The 25,992-nt window shown below is 43.4% G+C and overlaps 2 protein-coding genes across 6 annotated transcripts in view; both read right to left on the bottom strand.

The window, feature by feature from the left end:
* Nucleotides 1-1,069: 1,069 nt before the first annotated feature.
* LOC123975152 (A disintegrin and metalloproteinase with thrombospondin motifs 5) lies at nt 1,070-19,824 on the bottom strand. Its single transcript, XM_046056371.1, has 8 exons — nt 18,525-19,824; nt 10,042-10,174; nt 9,613-9,780; nt 8,756-9,039; nt 7,336-7,519; nt 7,049-7,224; nt 6,787-6,962; nt 1,070-5,297 (listed from the first exon to the last, which is right to left on the bottom strand). The coding sequence occupies exons 1-8, from the start codon at nt 19,626-19,628 to the stop codon at nt 4,604-4,606; spliced, it is 2,919 nt and encodes a 972-aa protein (XP_045912327.1). The 5' UTR covers nt 19,629-19,824; the 3' UTR covers nt 1,070-4,603.
* Nucleotides 19,825-22,860: 3,036 nt separating this feature from the next.
* The window catches only part of LOC123975129 (sodium- and chloride-dependent GABA transporter 2-like), a 29,620-nt gene continuing 26,488 nt past the window's right edge, over nt 22,861-25,992 (bottom strand). For all 5 annotated transcript variants that reach the window (XM_046056359.1, XM_046056349.1, XM_046056322.1 and 2 more), the window contains exons 14-15: nt 24,880-25,050; nt 22,861-24,784 (exon numbers count right to left, since the gene is read on the bottom strand). In XM_046056359.1, the coding sequence (XP_045912315.1) occupies nt 24,632-24,784; nt 24,880-25,050 (324 nt within the window). In that variant the 3' untranslated portion in view covers nt 22,861-24,631. The remainder of the gene's footprint in view (nt 24,785-24,879; nt 25,051-25,992) is intronic.

Below are 25,992 nucleotides of genomic sequence, written 5' to 3'. Positions count from 1 at the left end.
ACTGTATCTTCTGGCCAGTGGTGGAAGGAGTCCTAGATGCCTATGGGACGATGATTATACTATTTGAAGTCATAGACACTTAACAATTGAGCCAAGATTACCTAATATTGCTGTTTGACGTAACTTCAGACTACACCAAATACATAAAAGACGTCGGTCCTAAAGCATTTGTTTCTTACTCCAGGAAAGTAGGAAAGACAGTAAAATTACTCCAAACTACTTTATCTCTGAACTGTCTCTTTTACTAACCACACACATTTAAGATATTCTATGTGATCTCCTTTTGATAACTAATGTAATATTTTTTCACTGAGCCTCCCACTATGAAAATCTCTCACCTACATGCTGTTTACATGTTGTATCATCAATAAAAATAATCCTCTAATATATATAACACTTTTAAAGGAGCCACTGCGCATAGTGTGTACTTTTCCTTTTGATGCTTTATATATATTTTAAAAAATGTTTTTTTACTTATAATGGAATATTTACATAGTGGTATTATACTTGAGTAACAGTAAAAGTAGCCTACTTCTTCCACCACTGCTACTGGCAAAAGGCCACATAGTGACAATGGTCCTCTTGTTACAACTTTGTGTTTGTGCAGATATCTGCAGCAGTGGTTGTACAAAGATGTGGGCATTTCATACAGACACATCTTTAAATGTATCTATCTATAGTAGATAAGAGCTGTTTTAGCATTAAGTCATCTTTAATCCTTAATATGTTGTATTTACTGACATTTTCTGTTCCTGCTTTCTCTTCTCTGCTGCTACATGTGCATGAATATAGCCCTAATAGGGTTAATATCAGCTTGCTTTGTTACCTTCATCTTGGGTGAAAGTGTGTGAGAAGACAGACTCGTCTGAAAGTCAAAACACAGGTTTAGGCATTAATGCCATGACAAAATTAACAACACAGATGCAAAGATGTTTAAATATATAGATTTTATGTACATATATTCATGTGGATGACTAGAAAAGAAACACTATATTCTTACAAAGGAATGATTCTGCACAGTCAGATTCCTAAGTTAAATAGTAATTTGATACAAAATTACTATAATAAATAAAACTCATCTCATTTTTTTATTCACACATACCAGTTGTACAAACAATAAATTACAAGTTCAGTGCTGTGTTTCTGTTGTTCAGCAAGAGGGGTTTCCCCACTGGAAGAGTCTGGAAATAGTTTGTGTGTGTATGTGTGTGTATGTATGGAGTGTGTGTGAGGGTTTCTGATATACTCAAATACTGTCAATGCTGGATTGTTTCAATGGTGTGTGTGTCTGTATGTGTACATTTCTGTGTAAATATGGTTGAATACTAACGCATATATGAAAGATCTATTCATTGTACAAAAATGTCTACATTGTGTAAATATATCTGAATGTGTGAGCGAAGAAGAGAGACCATTTTGTGAGTGGTATGTTGACCTGGGTCATGTAGTATTTGAAAAAGTTTTTGGTGGTTTGTTTTCTCCTGCACAGGTGCCAGATGGGTGGGGTTTTGACACACAGGAACATTGAACAGGTGCCAGAAATTTGAACACAATTACAGGAAGGTATTTTAAAGTCCATTAAGTATGTAATTAACAGCACTTTGTATTGCTGGTGCATGATTACCATTCAGGAGAGTTAAGGTAAAGTTCTCAGTATTATTTTCTTTAAAGGGAAAGTAAGTGATTGTAACCCAATACACTTTTTGTTAAATTCATCAAATATTTCCTCTCTGACAAGGCCTCCTCTTCTTGCTCTGAAAAAAAATCCAGTTTTCCTACACAGCCCTGCCACCCAACATTTTCCCAGCCAGTCAGCAACAGGTGGCGTTGGTGCTCGTGCACAGGAGCAGTGAAATCGTGCTAGACTGGAGAGTTGACCGAGAAACCACCAAAAAGGAAAAGGTGAGTTCAATCCTACAATCCTTCTGCAGAATCACTTACTCTCCCTTTAAGAGTACATTTTCATTTTTCACACAAGATTTGGAGGAAGATTTTATAGGGGGGAGGCCACCCAAATTACAAGAAAAGTACATTTCTTCACTTAAACCTGGTGGTATCTAGAGAAGATAGTTTTGTTTTTTCAGTTAAAGGAATAGTTTAATACTTTTTTGAGAGTTAGATGTAATGACTGATATCACACTCATATCTTTCTGTTCAATATGAAGCTAGAGGCAGCAAGACTGGAAACATGGGCAAATTGTCGTTTTTACATTTGTTTTTTGTACGGATTAAACAAACAAAATATGATGGGTTAATTAGTGAACTGATGAACTGAGAGATGTTGGTAGACATATTTTAAATCTCTGGACAGTCAGGCTAGCTATTTCCCTGTTTCCAGTCCTGCTAAGCTAACAAATCCCTGGTCCTAGCTTCATATAAGGACAAACATGAGAGTGGTATTAATCTTCTCATCTATTTCTTGACAAGAAGAAAGATAGGTATATTACCCCAAATGTCAAACAATTTCTTTAAATCAACTGCAACATCACTTTCCAGAATCAGTGTCCCAGAGTAGTCGTTGCGTTCTTCTGTAGAAAGTAGTTCCAGACAAGACCTTGTTGACAGTGAGGTTTGTGGATTGTGTGAAGTTCAGTTAAGTTACCGAAGCATTATTTCTGGAGTTACAAGTTCCTGCTGTGACCACCACTACTGAGGTGGAGACAAGGTAGAGGTAAGTGGGAAAATCATCCTGTGGCACCATCGGAATTGTTGTAACATGGCAAACACTACCCATCAGGGTTGGAAAAAGGATTAAACAATCATTTTCAAATACAGCAATAGAGGATTTAAAGTAGTAAAATGGAGAATGAGTGATGAAAATAAATCAAATGAAAAAAAGAACTGAATTGCAAAAGGATATTAATGACTGCATTAGTATCTCTCTTGCTGTCATTGCGAGTATCCTGGGCACACATTGTCATATTAGCATTGCTTTCTTAACAGATAAACAGACGAACAAACAAATATTGACTGCCACAAAAAAATATGAGGACCCTAAACCTCCCAGCACCAGCATATTGATTGATACAAATGGAACTGGGAGTGAGGAAGCTTCAAGACGCAGCAGAGGACAAAGACACATGTTCATGGTAAATACTGCATGTGCTTAAAACACAGGCCTGGGTATGTGAATGTGCTAGCACATGACATGCACACAAAGACACACACACATTACACAAACACGCATCAAGCAGCGCCCCAAACCCGTGAGTCATCATTAATCTCCATAAACATTAAGGAGAGTCATGGTTAATTTGTCCCTTTGACTGTTGTAAAGTTTGTCCTCTGAAGGCCACAGTACACTCTCGTTCCATTACACCATGCTGCTGTTTCTACACACCTTACAGGTGATTATCAGTTTAAGTACAATCGATACTTGTGTCATCAGGAAAAACTTTCTTCTCAACTTCTGAAGAGGCTGAGCACAGAGAAATACCTGAACAGTTTAAGATTGGGTACAACTGATTTGACACCGTCTGTTCGCCAAATGTCTGGGTTGTGAAGTCACCCTCCCATGCATCCTTATTTGGAAATCATATCCATTGGCTTACAATTACTTTTGGATGCTCTTGACCTAATGGTCATTGCTAAGGGAAGTAGTTTATATTCAGTCCTCCCCTCTCCTTGTGATCTTTTCTGGTTTTCAGCTGGTCAGATCAGTCAAATAAAGACACACAACGCTTGTAGGTAACCCTGACCCAAGACTGTCATTCGTATCTCCAGCCCCTGTGACTCGTAAAAGCATTTACGGGAAGACTATTTGTATGCAATCAGAATATAAAAAAAACACGATGTTAATAATAATGCTGTAACAAAGCTTTTGGCCATCAGTAGCACCACTGACAGACATCCTGACAAAGACATCCTGTGCTGTCTTTGATTGGATTGTGTTGTTTTTAATGGAAGATACATTTCTTTCTACCATCTAGTGAGCTAGGATCTTCAACATACTTGCTGTGACAAATTTTCTGACAGCCTCTCAGTGGCGGAAGTTACAGGAGATGGCAATCTAGCACTATTGAACGTAGTATGACGGTCGTGGGACAGGGCTACAATAAGGGCAGAAATAACGACAAGCTGTTTCCCATCGTTGGGACTCGTCTCGAATGCACTCATGACAAAAGACAAAGGGGTTCTTCCATATCCCCACAGTGATTAGAACACATGGAATAGCATAAAAAAACATGACACTCATGCCATTACAGGGCAAAACACACAAAGCCTCCAGGATTTAGAGACGGAAGTAAAGACAATCAGTTACTGTCCATGTGGAAATGACATGCAATTGAAGTCCTCAGCTATGCCAGGGCCATGCTTGTCACTATCATACAAAAACTGTACTCCGTCCTACTATGTGTTCTGCATAGCTACTATTATTCCAGGACATTGCTCTGACATATAGTCAGGTACATCCATGCCAATCTGTCTTTGAGTGTCTGTGTATCTGGTCCAGGCACTTTCAGCCAACATTCACAGTCCTGTTTAAGGTTCTATGTCTTAAATTCATTGGTCCATAGTCCTACACCCAGAACTTGAGACCTTTATCAGATGTATAGATTAAACTTCTTCTTGTCTTACGGATCATTTTCCCTCTCCTAACGCCTCAACATTTTTTCACCAGACAGTGTTTGAAGGCGGTTGGGCGAGAACCTAGAGTGCAGCCCTTGGATAGTTTCCCGTCCTTGTCCTTACACTGCACTGTCCGGCTCTGCCAGCCAGTGTCACAAGTCCTGGAGCAGGTCATCCAGGACCCCGTTATCCACTGGGGCCCTGGGGTAGGGGTGGAGGGACCTGGAGCTGTAGGTGGGTCTTGGAGCAGGACAGGGGGAGAGGAAGAAGATGTAGTGGCGCTACTGGTGGTGGAGGTGGTCCTCGTTGTGGTTGAGACTGTTGTAGTGCTCTGCACAGGGGTCAGCTTTGGGTTGGGGATGAGCGGAGCTGATGGCTGCTGTGGGGCTGTCCGGCGGGGCATGAAGAAGCTATAACGGACATCCAGGGGATTTTTAGCGTCTGTCGCTAGAATCTGGATCACCAAGGCTTCTTGGAGGGCCCCAGGTCCCATGCTGTGAAGCCACTCATCCCTTTGGCTCCAGCCACTGTAGTTGAGCACAGAACCGTTGAGTGGGATGATTGTCTCGGAGGTGGAGATCATGAACTTGCCATTTAGGAGGTACTCGCCATTGGGCCTTCGGAGAGCCAGGTAGGCAGTGTATCGGGCCTGGTCCTTGGCCTTGTGCTGACGAACCTTAATGTGGGTGGAGCCTACAGGGATCTTCACCACGTCAGTGTAGCCCTTACTGTTTGGCAAGAGAGGAAGTAAAGAGAGCTCCCATTAGTAGGTAACACTGTGTGTTCTTTCTTATCACTGGTTTTGCTTTGCTGGATTTTCATCAACATAGAAGTCAATATTAAAGTGGTCATACTATGCTTTTTATCGTTTATTGTGTTATATATCTTTTTTGTGTATGGAATAGGTTTGCAAAGTGAAAAAGCCAAAAAGTCCACCCCAAAGGGAGTAAGCATCTCCCACAGAAAGCTTTGCTCCTGATCTGCCTGAAAACAGCTCAATTGTAGTCCAGCCTTTACTTCCGTAACCTATCTGTGTCACTATGTAACACGCATCATAATGCTCACCTAGCGGCTAGTGTGGCACGCCCTTAAAAACACTGGTGGAGAAACACACTCAGCTGCAGCACAGACAATGACAAGACGCTCACCCGCTGCCTTCCCTCAACTCCACCCTCCCTACTGAATGTTAGATACCCTCCAGGCAATCAGTGGGCATAAAGTTGCAACTGTGATGTACAGACAGTGCACAGTGAAAAAGTTACTTATGAAAGATACTTTTGTTACAAATTACTTACCACTCTGAAACGTCTTGCTCCAATCTAGGTTGCGAAGCTGGTTTCGGGTTGTTCTGCCTTTCAGGAATATGTATGGCTGAACCAAAGCTGTGGTTGCCGGCTGAAGTTGCCCTACTCTGCTTCTGATTGGCTAGTAGTCCTTACCTAGGTACTGTGCATATGCAACTCCCAACAAAGATCGAATAGAAGCATAGACAGAATATTACTGGATCCTGCAGATTTGAATGGAGAGCAGTGAAGCCAGTTTTGGACCAATAAAATCCAACTACAGGGCTACTTCCTGTCGGCACCAGTCTCTACCGTACATGATCGCGCTGCATTACTCTGGTTTGATGACGTAGAGCAACAGCAGAAACACCGTAATTATGGTAGCTGCATAGCTGCGTCAACAAAAAGTCTCTTGGCTCAATGTGTTTGTCTGACGCAACGTCACTGATGGGTGAATAGTTTTTAGATTCACAGAGTTTATAATCTAAGCAATACGGTTACATCTCTCCTGTATGACGGGATGTCACAGGGGTTTGACGTAATTTTTGGGCCTACATGGAACCGTCCATGCAGGCTTTGGTTGGCTTCACTGTTCGATTTCTGACTTACCCCCTTGAATAGAAGTGAGATGCTTCGCTCACGCTAAAACGGAGCGTTCAACACACAGGCTGAAAAGAGGTGCTGCAGCAATGTGCAGTATGACAAAAATAGGTGTTTTTGAAAATCAAAACATGTAACCTGTTCTGGTACAACCCCTAAATACAATTATGAACCTGAAAATGAACATAATATGACCACTTTAACATTAATACAACCGATTCACAAAACTGAGACTCCCTTCTGATGAATTGACGCAAATGTTTTTATGTGCATGAGTGTTCCCCATAATATAAAGACATATAATGCACATCTCAAGTCTTTTCTTTTCTCTCACCTCTTCTTGGTGAAGTTGCCCATAACGCGTACACATCCTGTGCTGTCGCCTCCACATATGCCACATTTGTCAAACTGGAGCTTGGAACCAATGATGCCGTCGCAGCCCGTCCGTACACATTTCCCTTTCACACACACCGAGCTGCTGTAAGGACGACATTCTGTCCCGTCTACCACCTGAAGACAAACAGTCACAAAATCACTGTCATCTTCCATGTTTGCATTCATTAGATACACCGCGCTTTTTTTTGTAACTAACTCACCCTCTGAGAGAACACCACATAGTATCCTGTTCCTTTTGCTCTGCAGGTCAGCTTGCACACATCTTTAGGGAGGACTCCTGCGTACTTAGGCACCCACTCAACAAAAGTCTTCACCCCTTTAGGATCTGTCTGGGGACCGTTGCGCACCTCACATTGCTCCTGCCGGAAACTCTTATCTGGAGAAAAGTTCCATTAAAAGATCTTTGAAATAAATAAAGGACTATGTCATAAATAAAAATTAGCGAGCTATTATAATTGTGCATGCATTTTCAGGCTGTCACACTCACTTGATGCTGGACATGGTGAGACATTGCAGGACCGATAGATGGCTCTCTTCCCTATGCAGTAGCGTCCGTTGTTCCGTGGTGGTGGGTTGTTGCACAGACGCTGGGCAAATTGCACCCCGCCTCCGCAAGTTCTAGAGCACGCACCCCAAGGACCCCAAGAACTCCAGCTGCCATGGTTGGACGCCTGGGAGAGGGAGGAGAGGAGAGGAGAGATGAAAGAGGAGATAAGAGTTGAGGGAAATGAGGGCAGAGGAGAGATCAGAGAGTTGAGAGGGATGAAGAGAAAAGAAAGAAAGGAGAGGAGATGAGAGAGGACAATTAGTGCTTATCAGACATGTTGGAAGTGGTTGCTGGCAAAGCCACATGTGACAGGGAAAGCCCTTTGGAGAGAGATGTGCGATGAAGAAAAATGTGGAATGCATTGTGGTTAAGACAGCATGACTGGATCTGTGGTGGAACAGCTCACATGCTTCCCCTGAGGAACAGCCTGAATGAAATTCTTAAAGCAATGTCCCTATATTTGAGTTTTTCCAGCCAGTGCAACATGAGTCATCAGTGATAAAATGGATAAGTAGCATTTAACATTTTATGAGACAAAATTCTGTGAAACTTCTTTGGAAACAGCTTTTCCATTTAGTTTCACTGCTGAGTCTTTATGGCATTGAACCGCTACTTTCCACAGTTAAAGCTACTTAATCTGCAATCATACTACAAGAAATATTTTGAGGTTAAAAGATTCTGAAGTCTGAAGTGGAGGGGCTTAACATTGCTCTGAACAGTAAACTGGTCGTCATATGAGGCAGTGAAAATAAGCGAATCAGACCTTGGGTCAGATCCACGCATATGTCATCTGCCAAAGTCAGACTCATCAATTGTCATGTGTCAAATAAACACAAAGGAAAATATCGTTCCTTCTTTCCCATTCTTTTTAACTTTCAACTCTCTTTCCCTCTCTGACACACACACACACACACACACACACACAGTGTCGAGAGCCTGCCAAGAACTGATTTAGTCCTTTAGCTCATTAAGGCCAAATTCAATTTAGATCTGTTTAAGTATGGCTAAGATTACAAATAGCACAGATCAACAGTGGCATAAACAAAGCGGACCACACAATGAAGTCACATAAAGAACTGTGACATTTTTTCTCTTCAAGTGTCTCTCTCCCTTTCTACTTTCTCCTTTTCTTTCTTGATAGTTGCCCTGTGTCCTGTATGTTACATTTATTCCTATTTATCTTCGTCTCTCACAGGCAAGTTTGTACATCGTGGAAATAGGTTGCTTAAAATATCAGTTTTTGAACTATAAAAAGGAGTCTATTTTAGATTTTAGTCCTTTCTGTCTCTCTCGACAAACAACTTCTATCATGTCCTTTTCCAGCTCTCCCTTTCGTTCTGGTACCATCCATCCGTCTTACCGAGTAGTGTCTCTTGCGGGTCTTGTCCACACACTTTCCCTGCAGGCAGATACGTCCCTTCCCACAAGGTGTTCCCTCCACGGCCGGCAGCTTCTTGGTCAGACACATAATCTGTCCCTGGCGAATCACGGAGCACCACAGCCGAGAACATACGTCCATGCCTGGGCAGACCGTGTACTCGGGGCCGAAGGCCAGGCGACACTGGCGGACTGCGTCGTAGCTCTGCCCTGGGAGCTCCTCCGGGCCTAACAAGGCTTGGTGAGGGGAGTCTAGGAGACACTCAGCTGTGGCAGGAAAGAAAGAAAAGGGAATTTTTAACTTGGCTCTGCAACCTGCATACTTTTGGTTAGTGGCTGGCGAATGAAAATCTAAACACCAACTTTGTCTATTGACAATTGAGGCCTATATGACATATTATTCAATAAAAGTGCTGAAGCAGCAGCAGATACTGTCAAGCTTGAAACAATGCTGTTGCTACATGAATTTAGCCGAAAGCGAGTTTACCAAATGTCAACTCACAATGCTTTATGGCCGACACGAATGGAACTACTTGACGAGAAGGGAACACAAAGCATGACTCATCTTGATATCCTGCCAGAGATCTGTCTTTGGCTGCAGTCTTTAAGAAGTTAATAGGATTGTAAATAACTCTCTATTAACAGAGATTACAGCTCTGTTTGGTAGTAAACAGCTCTTACTGAAAGGTGGTGTGGAAGAAAAGCTATCACAAGTCAAAGTCACATGGATGCAATTTATAGATGGAGAAAATAAAACTCCTACTGGCAGGGAAAAGTTCTCACTATTAAAAGAACACCAGCACGGACTCTTTCTTTCCCCGAGCGTTCTTCCACACTCACCGTTGCCATCGTCAAAGAAGTCGGTGATGGTGGCTGAGGTGCAGCGGCTCCAAGGTTTGGAGGCATCGATGGAGGTGAGGATGGAGGACATGAGGCGCTTGTCGCTGTTCACGCCAAAACGCTCCTCGCAGAACTTGGAGTCGTCATGGGACAAACCGAGCAGGTGACCTGGGCCACAGGGAGAAAGCATTTTTACTGGATGGTTATGGGTACACGATGTACAGAGTTCATAGAAGAGAGAGAAATGATGAAACTTGTCAAGGGTGTGCACATGCAATAAGAATGAGAAAAGAAAACACACAGAGCTCTCAGGTAAAAGGTGTATGACATCAGACAATATTCATCAACAAGAGAGATGTGCTGACAGATGTGCATGCCCTGGCATGTTCATATCTTTGTTTGTGTGCTGGTGTGTGTGTGTGTGCCTACCTATCTCATGCGCCACAGTAAACGCAGCGTGAAGTCCATCATCCTCGATGACTGCGCAGCTTCTCTCCGGAGAGCAGATGGTGCCCACGTCCGCCATGCCCAGGGTGTCGCAGGAGTGGTGGCCACAGAGGTCCTGGACAAAGGAAATACTGTAAGTTTAAATTAATACTTTATCCAAGTGGGAAAACTCTGTTTATGTCAACAGTTTTCTTTAAAAAAGTTACTTCTTCCTGGATCTTTTTTCCAGATAATCTTTCTCAAAACTAAGAATGCAGTGTAAACAAGTAAAACTATTCAAAGATTTCAAACTCATTTTACTGAAGATCATCATCTTTTATAATGGATGGTTTGCCTGTAATGTCTCAATGAAAGATTAAATCAAATATTTCCCTTTCCTCAGGCACTGGGGAAATGTATTATTGAACCTTCCAGCTATCATGCACCTTCCTGTTCAACTTGCCACATTCTTTTCTGTCACCTAGCTCAGATCCTATACTATCTAAAATTAATGTGTTTCTAATACATTCTTCGAAGATATTGCAGTTTCTTCAACTTTTCCAGTCATTTAATAGATTAATAATCTTAATCTTAATCACTGGCAGGAGCTACACTTTAGCTCTGTTTGTTCTAGGCCTTCTCCAGTGCTAGGTGGTGGTGATGCAGTTAAAGCGGAGATTCAACTTGCTATACCCATTTTGCAAACACATTGAAAATATCTGTAAGATAAGTAAAGTAGGGTCAAATTTCAGCCACTGTGACGACACTCAATTCAAGTAATTCTTGTTGATTTTGTTGTCTTGATCAAAGCCTCTGCCCCTTAAAAGAGCAATGCTGCAATTCAGTATTGCACTTTCATGAAGTTGGAAAGCAGTTTTTAAAAGGATTGTCAAAATCAATGCAGCAGTGCCAGAAAAACTTGGGTACTCCCATAATACAATGCTTTAAATAATCGGTGCCTTTCAAACTCTACAACCCCAAACTGAGAAATTGAGTAATTTTCTAAGACTTGACAAGGCTCCAAAAGAGCTACAGAGGACATACAACCGTTTTCTGTGGAATCGAAAATATCGTGGAGGGTCCCTTTAATTTTTCGACCAATACTTTTAATCCCTGCTTCCTTGCTTTGCCTCCACCACCTCTCTGTCTGCCTCATGGGTTGGCAGAGTACATAGTATTGATCTTTGTTTTGATTCCCACACATGTCCATTCAGACGAGCCCTCAGGCTCCACTGCTTGGCCCTGCTGAGTGCAGAGATCAATCAGCTAATCATTCCATCACATTAGAGTACACACGCCTGTGTGCATGTGCGTAAACACTCAATGCAGCACAAACATCTGTACAATGTACACAGACGTAATGTGCACATGGTTACATACTAAAAAGGAAAACACACACACACACACACACACACACACGCTGTCCCATTGAGAGGATGAATCGTTAAGTTAAGTGGTGCTGACAGGCCTGCTGGGTCGTGTGTGAGAGGCTCTCTGGGGAGGGTGTTTACCCGTTCCGGGCGGATCGGTTAGGAACAAAATGCCTTGTGTTCTGCGCTCGCACACATGACTGACTGGGTGGGACAAGCTCACACACACACACACACACACACACACACACACACACACAAGCACACTCAGATGCACATAAGCTATAAGAACGTATGGTACACTCACAAGCAAATACACACAAATACAGACACAAACACTCCTACAGAGAACAGGAAGAGAGTGCCTGCTTTTGCCAACTGAATGCGGGATACACAATAAGCAAACAAAGGGCAAGTCAAACACTCTCACTGCATTGATGGCAGTTAAGAGAAAAACTGTGCTCAAGTTTATCTTTACTTTTCCATGTGCCATGTGAATCAGACGGTAAGAACATATAGAGAAAATTGTATTAATATTTTGTCTGTTTCTCTTTCCCCGTTTCCCACACTCTTTCACCCTGACTTTCTTCACATTTCTTTCAACTTCATTTATTTATTCATTCATCCCCTCCCAGGCTCTCTTACCAGACCTGTTTTTTTCTGATCTTTCTTATACACACAGCTTTTGTTGGTACAACACAGTGTAACAGATAATACGTAGGTGAAACACAGGAAAATGGGAATCTCCTGTTGGAAATCAGAGAAATATGTACATGAATCAGATGCTGGGGGGAAAGGATGGAGGGATGCAGGAAATTAAAGACAAGAACTTAGAGAACAAGGAGTTAGAGAAATATTGGCAGAAATAACAGGAGAACAAGTGGCAAGCTGGTTGTGCAGGTCAGGAGACGAGCAGAGCAGAGTCTGTCTGTCTGTCTGTCTGTCTGTCTTTGTGTGTGGCTGGCTGTTTGTTTAACACAAGCCTTGGCTTAGATTGCAAGTGGTCTTGTAAAACACACACACACACACACACACACACACACACACACACTCACTGTGATAAAAACACACTGCAGGCTGATTTCAAGAAACCTGCTAAACAAAAGCAACAAAAAATAGCTTTCTACAGTTGACTGGACAGGTCACTAAATATTGCTCACTAGTGATTGAGAGCTTGTCAGATAATTTAATTTTCATCCTCCTTTATATGCATACTCTATTTTCTATTAGTGGAAAATATTGTACTTTCTAGTCACACTCTAGTGATGCTGAGCTCCATAGGTGTCAATTGGCAACTAGTGGATAGTTTTGGATGATTTTAATTTAGATAATTCCTTCACTTTATTTAGGCCAAAATATGAATTTGTTGGTTAGGATTTGGTTTATGACCAAATGCCTATAAACTAATGACAAATCTCCGATCAGCCTCAGCAGCACTTTGTGTTTAGTATCAATAATAGTGCTAACACACTAAACTAAGATGGTGAACATTATATCTTTTAAACATCAGCATATTAGCATGCTGACATTAGCCTTTAGCTAACTGCAAGTGCAACCTCACACAGCTGATAGCAAAACTGTACTCTTTAAAAGACCCTTTCACATCGGGCCAAAAACCCCACTAACATCTTTCATTTGTCTTCACTGTGAAAGGCTCTGATCGGTAGTGATGGAAACACGACACCCGGGTGGACACGCCAATTTCCAACAGCTGTATGACTTTGTACCCATGCTGTGATGTCTTACAGAGCACACAAACACTATGAGCATACCTGTCACCTGGCCTGTACAGTGTTGTTAAACCAGTAACACAGTGGCTAAAGAGTGAGAGCAGCCCCAAAATACATTTACAAACCAACCGAAGCGTCTCACTGATAGTATGCTGACCCACGTGTAGAGCTGGACATTGAACCATGACAGTTCAAAGAAAACAGAAAGTCAAACCTGTCTACTGGGGAAAGGAGTCAATCAGCTCTTTTAGTGGTTTACCCGCATTTATAAAACCTGCATATACATGCTAATTTTGGTGCAAAGGGTTCTTGTTACTCCGCCACATTCATCTCACAGCTATAGCGAGCAGTTGAGATTGAAAAATTTCTTTTGAGATTAACAGAAACATCCTTGAAAATTGTTGTGTCTTGCTGGAACAACAAGCAACAATCAAGCCTTCTGGGTATTCAAATGTAGGAAGTTGTTAAACATCAAACAACTGACTTCCGACAAGCAGTTTTCTAGTTTCAAAAGCCAGGAGTCATTAGCTATATATATATATTTGTGTGTCGTCAACATAGCGATGATTATTTATGTGATTTAGTTTAGTTGCATTCATTTTTGAAGATGTGACCAAGTGGCAGTGTGGTGTAATCCATAATAAGAGATGGGAGACGGGTTTAATTAACATGTGTTTCCACAAGATATTCCAGCATCCCTTGCGCAGTCTGGTAACTATAGAAGTTTCCAGAATACCAAACTCAAATATTTAACACATCAAAGGCAAGTGGTACCAGTGTTGATCCATGTGGAATGCCGTATTTAACCTTTGAACAGAAGGATGCAACACTGCACATCTGCCTATCAGAAACAGTTTATGAGCAGAACCAGCTAAGCACCAGCCCCTTGAGTACCGTACTGTTCTCAAGTCATTGTCCACAGTGTAAGAGGTGGTACTCAGATCTAGTAACAAGACACATCAGAGATCAGAATAAGGGGAATTTCTGATCAAGCGAAGTTACACATTTTTTAAGGAGAAATGAAATCACAAGAAATTAAAAGTATGACTGGTTGAGAAACTTATGTTTCTTAGCATGGAGACCCAAACCAGTCTTAGGTCAGAGCTCAAAGGAAGCTTCAGACCATGATTGCAAACAGGAGTGCAGTTTAAAGTCACTGAAGCACCACAACGTGAAGAAGGAGAGGCTGATGTCTTTTTACCGGGCAGACTGAACTCTGGCCAGTTGTGTATGTCGACAGACCCGGGGCTGGGCTCAGGGGTTTGGGACCCAAGAGCTGTCTGCAGGTTGTCAACATATGCCAGTCAAAGTAAAGCACGTGTGAAATATCAAGAACAGTTAAAACAAATAGAGGGCCTAGTTGCGATGGGGGCGAGGCCTGGGAAATGTACACTTTAATGTAGAGACACTACACAAAAACACATGGAGGTGAGCAGGAGGAAGACAAGTGCTCAGGAAAGGGAGGAGTCCGAACTATACACATGTGCACATTCCCCACATTCACTTTAAGAGGCTATATGACATAACTATGCTTTACACATATGTGAAACAGACAGTTGAAGGAAATGGATAGGTACATGCTGTGTCTACATCAATGTGTCTCTCACATCAATCATTATTACATAAGGGCCTTCTCTGTGTTCCTGCAAACTATTGTGGTCGACTCTGTTGTTAACGTTCAATAAAAGCATTTGGTAAAAATAAAATATTATTTTACAACTTTAATAGAAAATGTGTTATTTAAGTTTTTGTTTGGGCTCATGCATTGCACAGCAGTGGTATACAATTAATGACTTTGAACATTTTGATATGTTTTATATGTAATTTTGCATGGCAGATATATTTTGACCTTGGAATGAGCACATGTGACAACATTCATAAATTCTTCTTCAGCAAATGGATGCCTCGTCATGTTACCTTTCTGGTATTTCAGCTAATGCTTTGAGTTCACTCAATTCAAATGGGAATTTCTTAAAAAATGAAAACCTCAGTACTAGTGAGCAAAGACTTGTGTCCTTCCTGATAAAATAACCCACTCTCATCCCCTGATATGACCACTTCTACTACAATACTTTATGTTTACTATTGAGTCTAATCTTAATCCACTCATGCACTTGTTTTTCATTCAGTCTGGACATGATAGTCAGCTAAATGCCTAAAATGCAAATCCCAATTTAAAAATACTATATTTCACATTACAAATCTGAATGTGACCTGATCTCAGTCTAGGTTCAAAAGGTCAGTACTTCAATATCACTGGCATCACAAGTGCCTGCTAGCAATTTCTATCCAAACATTTGAGCTATTGCTACAAGAAGCAAATAAAAAAAAAAATCCAAGCATGTCAGTGTCTCCACAGCTCTGCTGCTCCTCTCTGGCCACCTTACAGTAGAGCTTTGTCTACTGTCCAAGCTCACAACAAGTGAACACAGCCATGCATAACACTTAATGTTCCCATATACACGAATACACACTTTGAACAGTTCTGAGTCCCCACAATGTGCCCCGTTGTTTTGTTGTGGTGCTAATATGTGTGGAACTGGGTGACACCACCACACGGTTCACTGCGGGTACGGGGTGTTGGAGTAATTGGACCAGACTACAAAGAGACGAGCCACCCCCCACTCCCAGGTCACAAAGTCTTTAATGACCTTCAGTTCACAATCTACTTCACAGGCGCTCCAAATACACAGATGAATGTGGTTATTTCTTTTCATGCATAAACTGCTATTTGGTTACTTGACACCTCTGACATTTTGTATATTGGAACACTTGGCTGGTCTTTTCCTTCTGAACTGAATCTATAGCACATGCATGTCTTTCCCTGTTAAGTTTCCATTGGGGTTCCAGCCAAAGTTATTTTCCTGTGAAAATAGTTAACACATCACCATGCCTCCTATACCCAACATCTTATCTTTCTTTCTTTTCTCCTATTTCACCCCAAAAAGCAGCAAGGTATGAGGTACCTGAACCAAATAAAGATATTTCCTGACTGGCATTTGGTGAATGGAAACTCTAATGGCTCTACTCTGTTTGTAAAATGACAAATGTTTGTGCAGCTCTTGACATAGCATAGGGGGATCTGTTCTGACAGCTACTCTTGCAAAATTAGTTTTTTGTAAAGAATAGAGCAAAACAACCATTTCTTCACATTCCACGTGTTTTCCTTTGTAACACACACAAAGGACTCCCATAAGAATGTGGCTTTCTAAATGTTATTTTCACACAAAATTGGTCTGTTTTCCTGCAGCGTTTGGACGTAAACAAACCTCAGCCTGTCCATGATAATTATTGACAAGGTAAGAAGCACTCAGCCCTAGCACATAATCCAGAAAGTGGCCTTTAATAGCCAAAGAGTTCAAAGGTCAAAATTTAAGTAAGACGGTGGCTGCTTTCAAGTCATGCATTAGCTATGTGCGTATTCTGCATACTGATGGTAGGTGCCGTTAGGCTCATATGTCCTGCAGTAATGCAACAGATAGGGATCAGGATCCCACCTCACAAAGTTTCTCAGAGGTCTGTACTGTGTTACAGGGGCTGTTGCAGATCGTATATACGCTCTGTGGACAACAGAGTGGGATCACCTGCTTCTTCTGCTGACAGGTAGTCTCTACAGGACGACCTCCACGTTCAGTAGTGATTTGTGTGAATGACCGTTAGGAGGCAGGTTTATGAATAATGCAGCAACCTTCTATTAATGAACACAGATGGTTAACCTTCTCACTTTTACACTATTTCATTAGTTTTAATAGAGCTTATCTTTTTGTGTCAACATACATTAGAACTAATATGCACAGACTATGAGGTTTTGTTATAAAAAAAAGTCTCATATAATGATATCAATAATATTATGAGCTACTGTCTGAAACTATGCATAATTGTAACCCCTAACATGGACTGCTTCCTGTCCATTTGAGTCTCTGCCCTCCTGTTTTGAGGCTGCCTCAGAGGTATCCATGCCCGTCTGACCTTGTCCACCCTGCCAAGCCCAACCCCCCAGGGGATGGCACCATCTTCCGGGCATGGGTCTTGCCCATGCAGGTGTAGTGGCAACAGGGTAAGTAAGGAGCCACAAGGTGGTTGGCACAAAGTAACAGTGCAACTTTGCCAGCTTGCTGACCTCAGGTATGCACTAACGGCTGCCTTGCCAGTGCATGACAGCATCAACTTGTATTCAATGCCAGGAGATCCAAGGTAATACCCCTGGTGCTTGCTTTTTCCGCCCCGAGCCATGACAAGACCCTGCATGAATTGAACACACCGCAGTCCAAGGCGAGCTATCTGACACTTTAACTGGAGCTAACCACCATGAAGCCACACCCGGCGAGGTGAAAAATGCATATAGATCTGCTGCTGCTGCCCTGTGGCTTTCCATCAGGCAGGGAGGGAAGGAGGAGGAAGAAGTAGGAGAGAGAAAGGGATGGTGAAAGAAGGCATAAATCAGTGTGGTCTCAGTGAATGTATGGCTTCTCACAGGGGGCATGCGTTTGTTTTTCTGACAGCTCCCAGCCTCAGCTGACAGACACTGGAAAAGTTACTGGGGGAAAAATGTGCAGACTGGAGTGATGAGAGAGCTCTCATCACTCCAGCCCCTATATCAGACTTTCAAGGCTGGGATGGCTACCTAATTAACTACAGTTTCAAGGGAGTTTTAGGTTTATTTCGGCAATGCACCCAGCAGCTGATTTCAAACCTCCTGCCCTGGGAAGAATTTGCGTGCACGGCAGCGGGCACGCGCCACAGATCACACAGACTCTGAGGCTTTTGGGCTGTCAGGGGAGAAGGAGGGGGAGGCTGGAGACAGAAGAGCCTGCCTAGAAAAACACCAGGCGCAGGAAATACAGTTTTTATGACTGTTTCACAGATGCAGCGCTGCATTACGCACGCAAGATTCAGCGAAGAATAAGAGACAACAGAAAGAGAAAGAGAACATACAAAAGGGTTGGCTATCACCAGGGACATGTGGGAAGCAGGCTGTGGAGTCACTACTGACTTACGGTGACGCAAATGGGTAAACATTAGTCAACCACTTTGTGTCGCTTACCTGCCGGATGAAGGTGAAAAAATACGTGTGATCAGACTATTACTGTCATCTTCATTACAGAGTGTGTTAGGTCATTGATAGACCATTCGCATGAAGCCCCCCAAAGCTCAGTCTGTTAAGTGCTTAGCTACGTTGAACCAGCTGTCACCACGTGCACCATCAAAATAAAAACAAACCAACAAACAGTAGTGTCACTGCTGGCTTGGCATCACACCGGGGCGCTAAGCCGCCTCTCCTACGCCTTGTAGGATGGAAGACAGGCGGACCCGGCGCCTCGGTGAGCCTGCCAGGTGAGAGAAGCGGACAGGTGGGGGGAGCGGGAAGCGATGGAAGTTTGTTTACCTGCCTGGTGAAGAGGATGGCGGCGTCGTGGTGGTGCTGGTGGTCGTCGTCCAGCGGGTTTTGTTGGTTCTGCCACTTGCAGAAGCTCTTCAGAGTCGCCGCCGCGTTCTTGGACACCTCGAGCCCCTTCTCCTTCTCACTGACCGTGGTCACTTTCACCACCGACAGCCGGATGGGATTCTCGATGCTGGCGTGCCCATACAGCCTGGAGGCGATGGAGGCCAGTGTGAGCAGGTAGTGGTTCAAGTCCTTGCCATATTTCTTTATCATGGTGTCGTCGGCCACCAGGAGCAGCTCCACGTGCCTGGCGCGAGAGACAGACCTCTTGTGCCGTGTGCCAACCCCTGGATCGGCGTCTTCGGTGTTCCGGCTCCACCATCTCCGCCCGCGCGCACCGTGGTCATCTGTTTTATCTGCTGCGAGCCCGTCTTTGTCCCGTCTCCCCTTCCCGCGACCTCTACGCCGGCGTTTCCTCCCAGCATCCCTGCGTCCTCTGCGACCGTCGCGCGTCCCGCAGCTCTCTCGCCCCTCGCGCATGGCCTCAAAGCTGAAACTCTCGCGCGTGAACACGTGGAGCGCGCTATCCGCGGCCTTGTCCTGCAGGGCGCGCACGTCGTGCTCGTGTCCCTTCGCCCTGATGATAGGCGTGATGGTGTAGCGCGCATGTTTCACGGCGAAGAAGCCCTCCAGACCCCCTCCGCAGAGGTTGAAGACGGCCAGGGACTCCGGGTTGGAGTCTACTGTCCCGCGGAACACGCATTCCCGCTGCAAAGGCGCAGGGCTCTCCCCCATCATAGCGAGCACATAATGGGGGCTGAAGTGATGTGACAGCACCAACTCGTCTCGCTCCATGTCCAGCTGAAACCTGCTCCTATCCAGGTACACCAGGTAGCCCGCCTTGCCTCCTCCGTGGTAAATCCGGTCAATGGTCCGCACAACCCCGTCTGTCCTCCGAGCAGGTGCGTGAAGCGACCCGTTCGCAGGTGGAAGATAGAAACCCTGGAAAGTAGAAACCCCGGCTCCCAGCTCCAACTCCACGGCGCACAGCAACAGTAGCTGAAACCAGAGCATGCCCTCGGCCACAGCACCAAGGAGCCGCACCATTGTTCATTCCAACCCGAAAAACATCTATGTATCCACTAAACCAACCCCGGACTGGCCGAAGAGACAACTTTGAGTATTTGTTCCTCCAAAAAGCGCATCCTCCCGGGGTCCAAATCCCCCATGAAAAAAACAAACAGCAGTAACCAACAGGCGAGAAAACAAAACCATTAAGGAGAAACGGAAAAGAAAAAGAGCAGCAGAGAGGAACTGTGTGCAGGCTGGAGAGCACTGAGCTGAACTTGGAGAACAAAAACTCAAAGTTTGCTCTTAATAGGACCCGGAGAGAAAAAGTCCTGCCCCCTTTGCGCTCGATCACCACTCCTCCACCCCCCCTCTTCTCTCTCTCTCTTTCTCTCTCTCTCTCTCTCTCTCTCTCTCTCTCTCAAATCAGAGTTAAGTCAAGTACTGGAGGAGAATGGAGAGAAACCTGAACAATGCTGCCACTGGAGTATTTCCCACTGCCTCAGCAGAGGGAAGAGGAGTCTGTTATCCTTTGCAACTACATCCTGAGAGGCGGAGAGAAAAAGATCCTCACCCAAGTCACTTCTGGTTATGAATAAATCAGAGCTACCTCACCAGTGTCAGTCTTATGCTTTCATCAATTTCAGGATATAAACATCACTTGTAGCCAGCATAAATAAAAACACACATCAGCAAAACAAGTTCCTAAACAGCCACATGCTGCTGCTCCCAGGACCAACAGCATTTATCTCAGAAATGTCCCCATTAAACACCAGCCTGTTATTTTTACACTTTTACCACTTTGACTCCTTTAATAATTGAAGGCTAAAAAGTCCAACAGGAATTGACTGGAGAGTTTTCAGCAAACTAAAGGGGAATAGATAATTTATGGCCATTCCCGAATAAGAGTTGTGGGAGTTCACCGTCCCGGGTGAGACATTTAACAGTGTGTGTTTGAGAGAAGGAGGATATGGAGAAAATCTGTGAGCATGTATATAGTGGGTGCTGTATTGCTGCACTTGGGTATGAGAAAGTACAGGGCGGGGGCGTGACTGGGCCTGGGACTGCCATGGGAGCTGTCTTGATTATTTATTGTGCCTTTAGGGAAGTGTGTGTGGCGGTGCCAATGGGATGTCATACTTTGTGCTGAGAGGGATTGAGCCATGTATACCTCACTGGAGCTGAAGTCACTGTGTCTCACTCTCACACAAACACACTCACAGGGCAGCTGACTAGAGTGGCTTTTATTAAAAGTTCCAAGACACTGCTTATTTGCTGAGTCACCTAACAACTATTACCTTTGTACACCCACAGCAGGGTGGCTTAGTGTGTGTCTGCATGCCAAGAGGGAGGCCTCTCTTTGTGCCCGCAGTATTTGAGAACAGATATTACGTTTCAACTTTGTTGCGTCAAACAGCGAGCACCCATGCCGCCGCTGCTAATCCAAAGCCTCTTCTACATGACAGAGCGGTGTGGGTTAGTATGGCCTGGTGCATGCAGGGATGCAGCCAGGGAGTGGGCGTGAGAGCTTGTGGGGGGCGGACAGCGGAAGCGCGGCCAAAAAACGGGACACGGTGTGCCTGCCTCTGTAAGCCTGGCTGCCCCCCCTGTCAAATCCTGCCGTGGTAGGATCCACACATTAAAAATCCCACACCAAAGGATACACTCTGCTTTCAAATAAGCCTCTGGGAAAGCGTTGACTGTTCCTCAACAGATCTGTGGATGCTGGAGTCTACTGAAACCTGCAGCAGGTTTGGACAACAAAAATGCATTCGATGTAAGGAAATCACATTTACAGAAGTTGTAACAAAGCAGTTACTTGATATATGAAAAATCCACATAATTAGAACACTGGACAGACTTTCTGTCTGGTTAAAATTTCCAAAGGGGGGTGGGTTGCACTGGGGGGCTTGGGCTCATTACCTCAGTATTTCTAAAATCTCTATGATGCCCCTGTTGCCCAATATTGAACATAAAAACATTGTGCTCCCCAACTCCAAGATGGAGACCAGTGGATGCAGTCTAGAGCTGAACTTCATGTTCAAATCACCCAACTGTTATGCAATGCACTTCCCACCCCCACTACCCATCTCTTATTCTCTCTGTCCTCAAGTCTCGTCCCCCACCATCACCACCACCCCCTCTTGCTGCCGCCTGCTATTCCTTTACACCAAACTGTCAAGTGTATTACCTGCAGTAAAAAGACGGCCATAAAGACAGAGCTGCGAGTGAGAGAGGATGTTTGAGCAGGACAGTGTGATATCAACGCAGACTTTGGGCGCTTATGTATGTATGAGTATGTCTGAGCATGAGCAAAACATTTGACAACTTTCCAGTGTCTTTCAATGCTATACTGAAACCACACACACACGCACACACACACACTCTCTTTGGCTCACATCCCCACAATGTCTTCCTCTTCCTCTCTCCTTTTCGAATCTCACACACTCAAGCCCATTGGAGCATTTTAATCCCCATCATCTGAAACAGAGATATATGCCAAAGCAACCATATGGACATAAACACACCCACACACACACACAATTACACAGTAACCCGGATCACACGTGCAAAGCAGGCTGCATACAGTATTGAGTGTCACCAAAACAAGTTGTGTGTGTGTGATCCCGCATGCCGAGCCACGTGTGTGTGGGATCTGCCCACTTCCTACGTTGGCTGGGAGAGGAGGGAATCCAATACGGTTAATTGACAAGCTGAGCCTTTTACATAACCACCAGGCTCCATCTAAGTGGTGGTGTCAGAACCCCCCCCCCCCCCGAGCTGCATGCTCTCTCCCTCTTTAGTCTCTATGACTCTCTCTCCCTCACACACACACACACACACACACTCTCTCTAGCCTTCTATTACATCTCTCCCTCTGTCCTCCTCTTCTATCCCTTCATGGATGTTAAACCAGTAATTCCCATCAGGATGAAAACGCTTCAGATGAAGGGAACGGCAATCACAGCGCTTGTTCTTGTGATGCTTGAATGGCTGATGGAGTGTGCGCATGCTCTCCCAGCTCCTTTCTCCACTCGCATCTCTCTTCTCACTCCTTCATTTCCTCTCGTTCGCTCGCTCTTCGTAGAAGCCAGGTGTGTTCTCAGCATCTGTTACCATGCCGCAGAGGGAGACAATGCAACATCTCCTAGGCGACAGCAGTTAGGCTCGACCACAGGCAGACGATGTTCTGTGGGAACACAAACAAACACCTGCACACACACACAGCTCCTCACTCAACTTCTTTTGTAAGAAATAAACACAGTCAACACAATGTTTTTTTTTTTATTCACAGTGTATATTATATATGTATATTCATTTGAAAAATAAAATAATGATGATACACATACAAAAGAAGCCCATTAAAAAAAATCTATGCACCTGTAAACAGAGAAAATACACTTGGATCAATTTTGAGTAAATAAAAGCCTTTCAGAGACACCAGATGGCTTTAGCACTTTGCTTCTTGTCAAATTAATCTCAGAGGAGCATTTGAAAGAATTTCAATGAAAGAACCTGATCAAGGTTTGAATGAAGGTGCAAGGAAAGGAAAAAAAAATAGTTTCATTTTCAAGTTTGCATAAGGAACTAATTTATATTAAACACACCACGCTCACTCAAGAAACATTCCTCATCCTTCAGGTTTTTGGAGATGTATACAAGTTTTCCCAGCAAGTACATTCAGTCCTAGACTTAAGTTAGTTAACGGTGAGTTCACATTCCAAACCCCACCGAGACACCGGAAAGACCTCGTGGTGATGAAAAAAGTAACATTTTCAAAATGCCTTTCATTCTGACATTTTAAAAGTCTGTAGTGACTCTGAAAAACATGATAACACATTTCTACAAAACTGACACAATCCTTTACATTTTCTTCTGAAAAATATAAACATCCCTACGCTGCATAGAAGTCACTTCTTCATTTGCACTTCAAATGTTTACTGCTTGTTACCATTCACATGTTACAGTTACACACGCTGTAATGTCCTCTTCAAAGAGAATCACATTGGAGTGGCATGTGTTATTTAGCAGTTTTTTTCTTACTTTACTTAAACATTTTTAAATAAACTTTTTCGGCATAGAAATCAATGTCACAGAATCACAGCAGCAGCAATATTGTAATAGTGAATTCACACATGCTGATTCAGATACTATGATTGCATGTCTCCCAGCTTGATAAATTATAGTTATTTTTGGTACACTGCTAATAATGCCTTTTATTTTTTTGCAGAAACTACACTAGAAAGTTGTGCATTTGCAACTAACAACACCTAAAATAAAAGTACAAACGACTTTCCTGCCCACTTTTTTGAAAAGATAAATGTGCATGATGGATGAAAACAGTTACTGCACATTTCAATCGTTTCGTCACTGAAAATGTGTAACCATGACATCAAGTTTTAAGCACTTGATAAGATTGGCAGTAAAAAGTAGTATTTGGCTAATGCAGCCCGCTTGGTCTGGGTGTAAGGCATGTTATGAACCATTCAATCTCCATGATATAGCAATCACAGAGAGTGAAGCACATACAAAAAACGGTCCAGACAGACCATTCTATAAAAAATGTCTGACTCACAGAGCCAGTTCAGATGAAAACAGTACTGATAACAGAAATGTTCAGGGGAGAGTCGAAACTAAGCACACATACTAACAGACACAGTGATCTCTCATAGAGAGTAAAGTAGTAGGCTACGTTACTCTGTAATTCTGGCAACATTAGCTTTGTTATTTAGCTGGATGGCTAGAAGTGTTGTGATTAAATGGTCCACAGGTACAGTGACTTAAATGGTAATTAAAAGAATTTTAAGTTAAGTTGTCAAGATTGTGTTGTGTGTGTGCGTTCTAGAATAACCAATTCTGATAGCCTGTAACGGGGGGAGGGGGTCTTAAAGGTAAAGTAATTCAGCACTGGACCCTCAGAAGAATCCAAACTCATGGCCTCTTGAGGTTCAGACTGAACTTACGTTACGGAGTTAACTCTAACCTCTAACTGCCCCTGATTGGCTGATCAGCATCCAATGTTACATCGTCACTGACCCTTATCAGGTCATATGATCCTGGATGATGTTTGTGATTGGCTCCTTTGGCTTCTCAGTTAGGGGCAGCGCAGGGCCGTAGGAGAGCGGGTTGTTGATGGGTAAGTGGCGGAGGACTGGTGACAAGTTTTTGGCAGGGCTGCACAAATGCTGGAAGCGCTGAGGAGTCAAAAAGTAAAAACATCGGTATCACCCTGAACAAGTAGTTCAAGCTGCACATGGTACTAAATGAATTAAAGAGAGTGCTGGTATACCTCTGGCAGGGTTCCCGGGGTGGTGGCCAGTGTGTAGATGGCCCAGATGGGAAGCAAAGAGACAGAGGAGAGAGTGAGGAGCCAGCCCAGCGTGGTGGCCCAGGCCGGAGCGACCAGGCCTTTCCCCAGGGTTAATGGAGACCAGTGCACCAGGGAAAACATAAAGGTAGCCTGTAGGAGACAGAAAGGAGGAAGACTGGGTCATTTAGTCTGAATCAGTTCAAATGAAAGTGTATGAGGTAGGCACAATATCATAACAATGTGGGCACAACCGGTAGGACTTTCTTAACTCTGACGTCAACAGGTTTAAACTACTCTTCAAGCAGCTTTACGCCAAAATTGACAAACAATTCAGTATTTCACTGTTGTCAGGATGAAAGACCACTGAGGAAGACTGATACCACTCTGCTGTCTGTACATTAAATATGCAACTGGAGCTTAGCACAAAAACTGGAAAACAAAATCCACCTACGGACTCCTCTAAAGCTCACTAATTAACATGTGACATCTTGTTTGTATAATCTGTACTGCAAAAAACCAAAGTGTAAAAATTTGGGTGCCTGGCAAGTGAACCAATAAATAGTTTGGCTCACTTCAGTTATAGAGGCTAGCCACAGCAAGGCTTGCTGCTTTTTAGAGAAATATACAGAAGATTTCCATATGCAACTCTCAGCAAGAAGGTGAATAACAGTATTTCCTTTAAAGCAAGTGACAGTAAAACACAGCTGGACCATGAAAATTCTATAAAGAACGACTGAAACATAAGAATTACATAATTCATGACATATTTTCTCCATTTTATTACATAGGAATGTAATATTACATATTCCTATGATAAATTTACTAAAATATTTATATTGACATGCACATTGAGGCAGTGAAAATCTATTTGATTTAACACGTTATAACATGTTTTTTGCACATTTGCAGATTAATTTATATCAAGACACCAAATTACAAGAGAACATTTCGTATCCTTCCTGATGAAGTTGAGGATACAATCCAAAAAGTTGTATATGTTGGCACTCTTGGAGATACAGAAATGCAAACAGTTATTGATAGGCAAGTATGTCATGGGAGGTAGACGGAGTGACAGCAGGCCGGGGGGGGGGG

This window comes from Micropterus dolomieu, linkage group LG01 (assembly GCF_021292245.1).
Source record: "Micropterus dolomieu isolate WLL.071019.BEF.003 ecotype Adirondacks linkage group LG01, ASM2129224v1, whole genome shotgun sequence".
Lineage (NCBI taxonomy): Eukaryota > Metazoa > Chordata > Actinopteri > Centrarchiformes > Centrarchidae > Micropterus > Micropterus dolomieu.
This window is presented reverse-complemented; position numbering and strand designations above follow the sequence as displayed.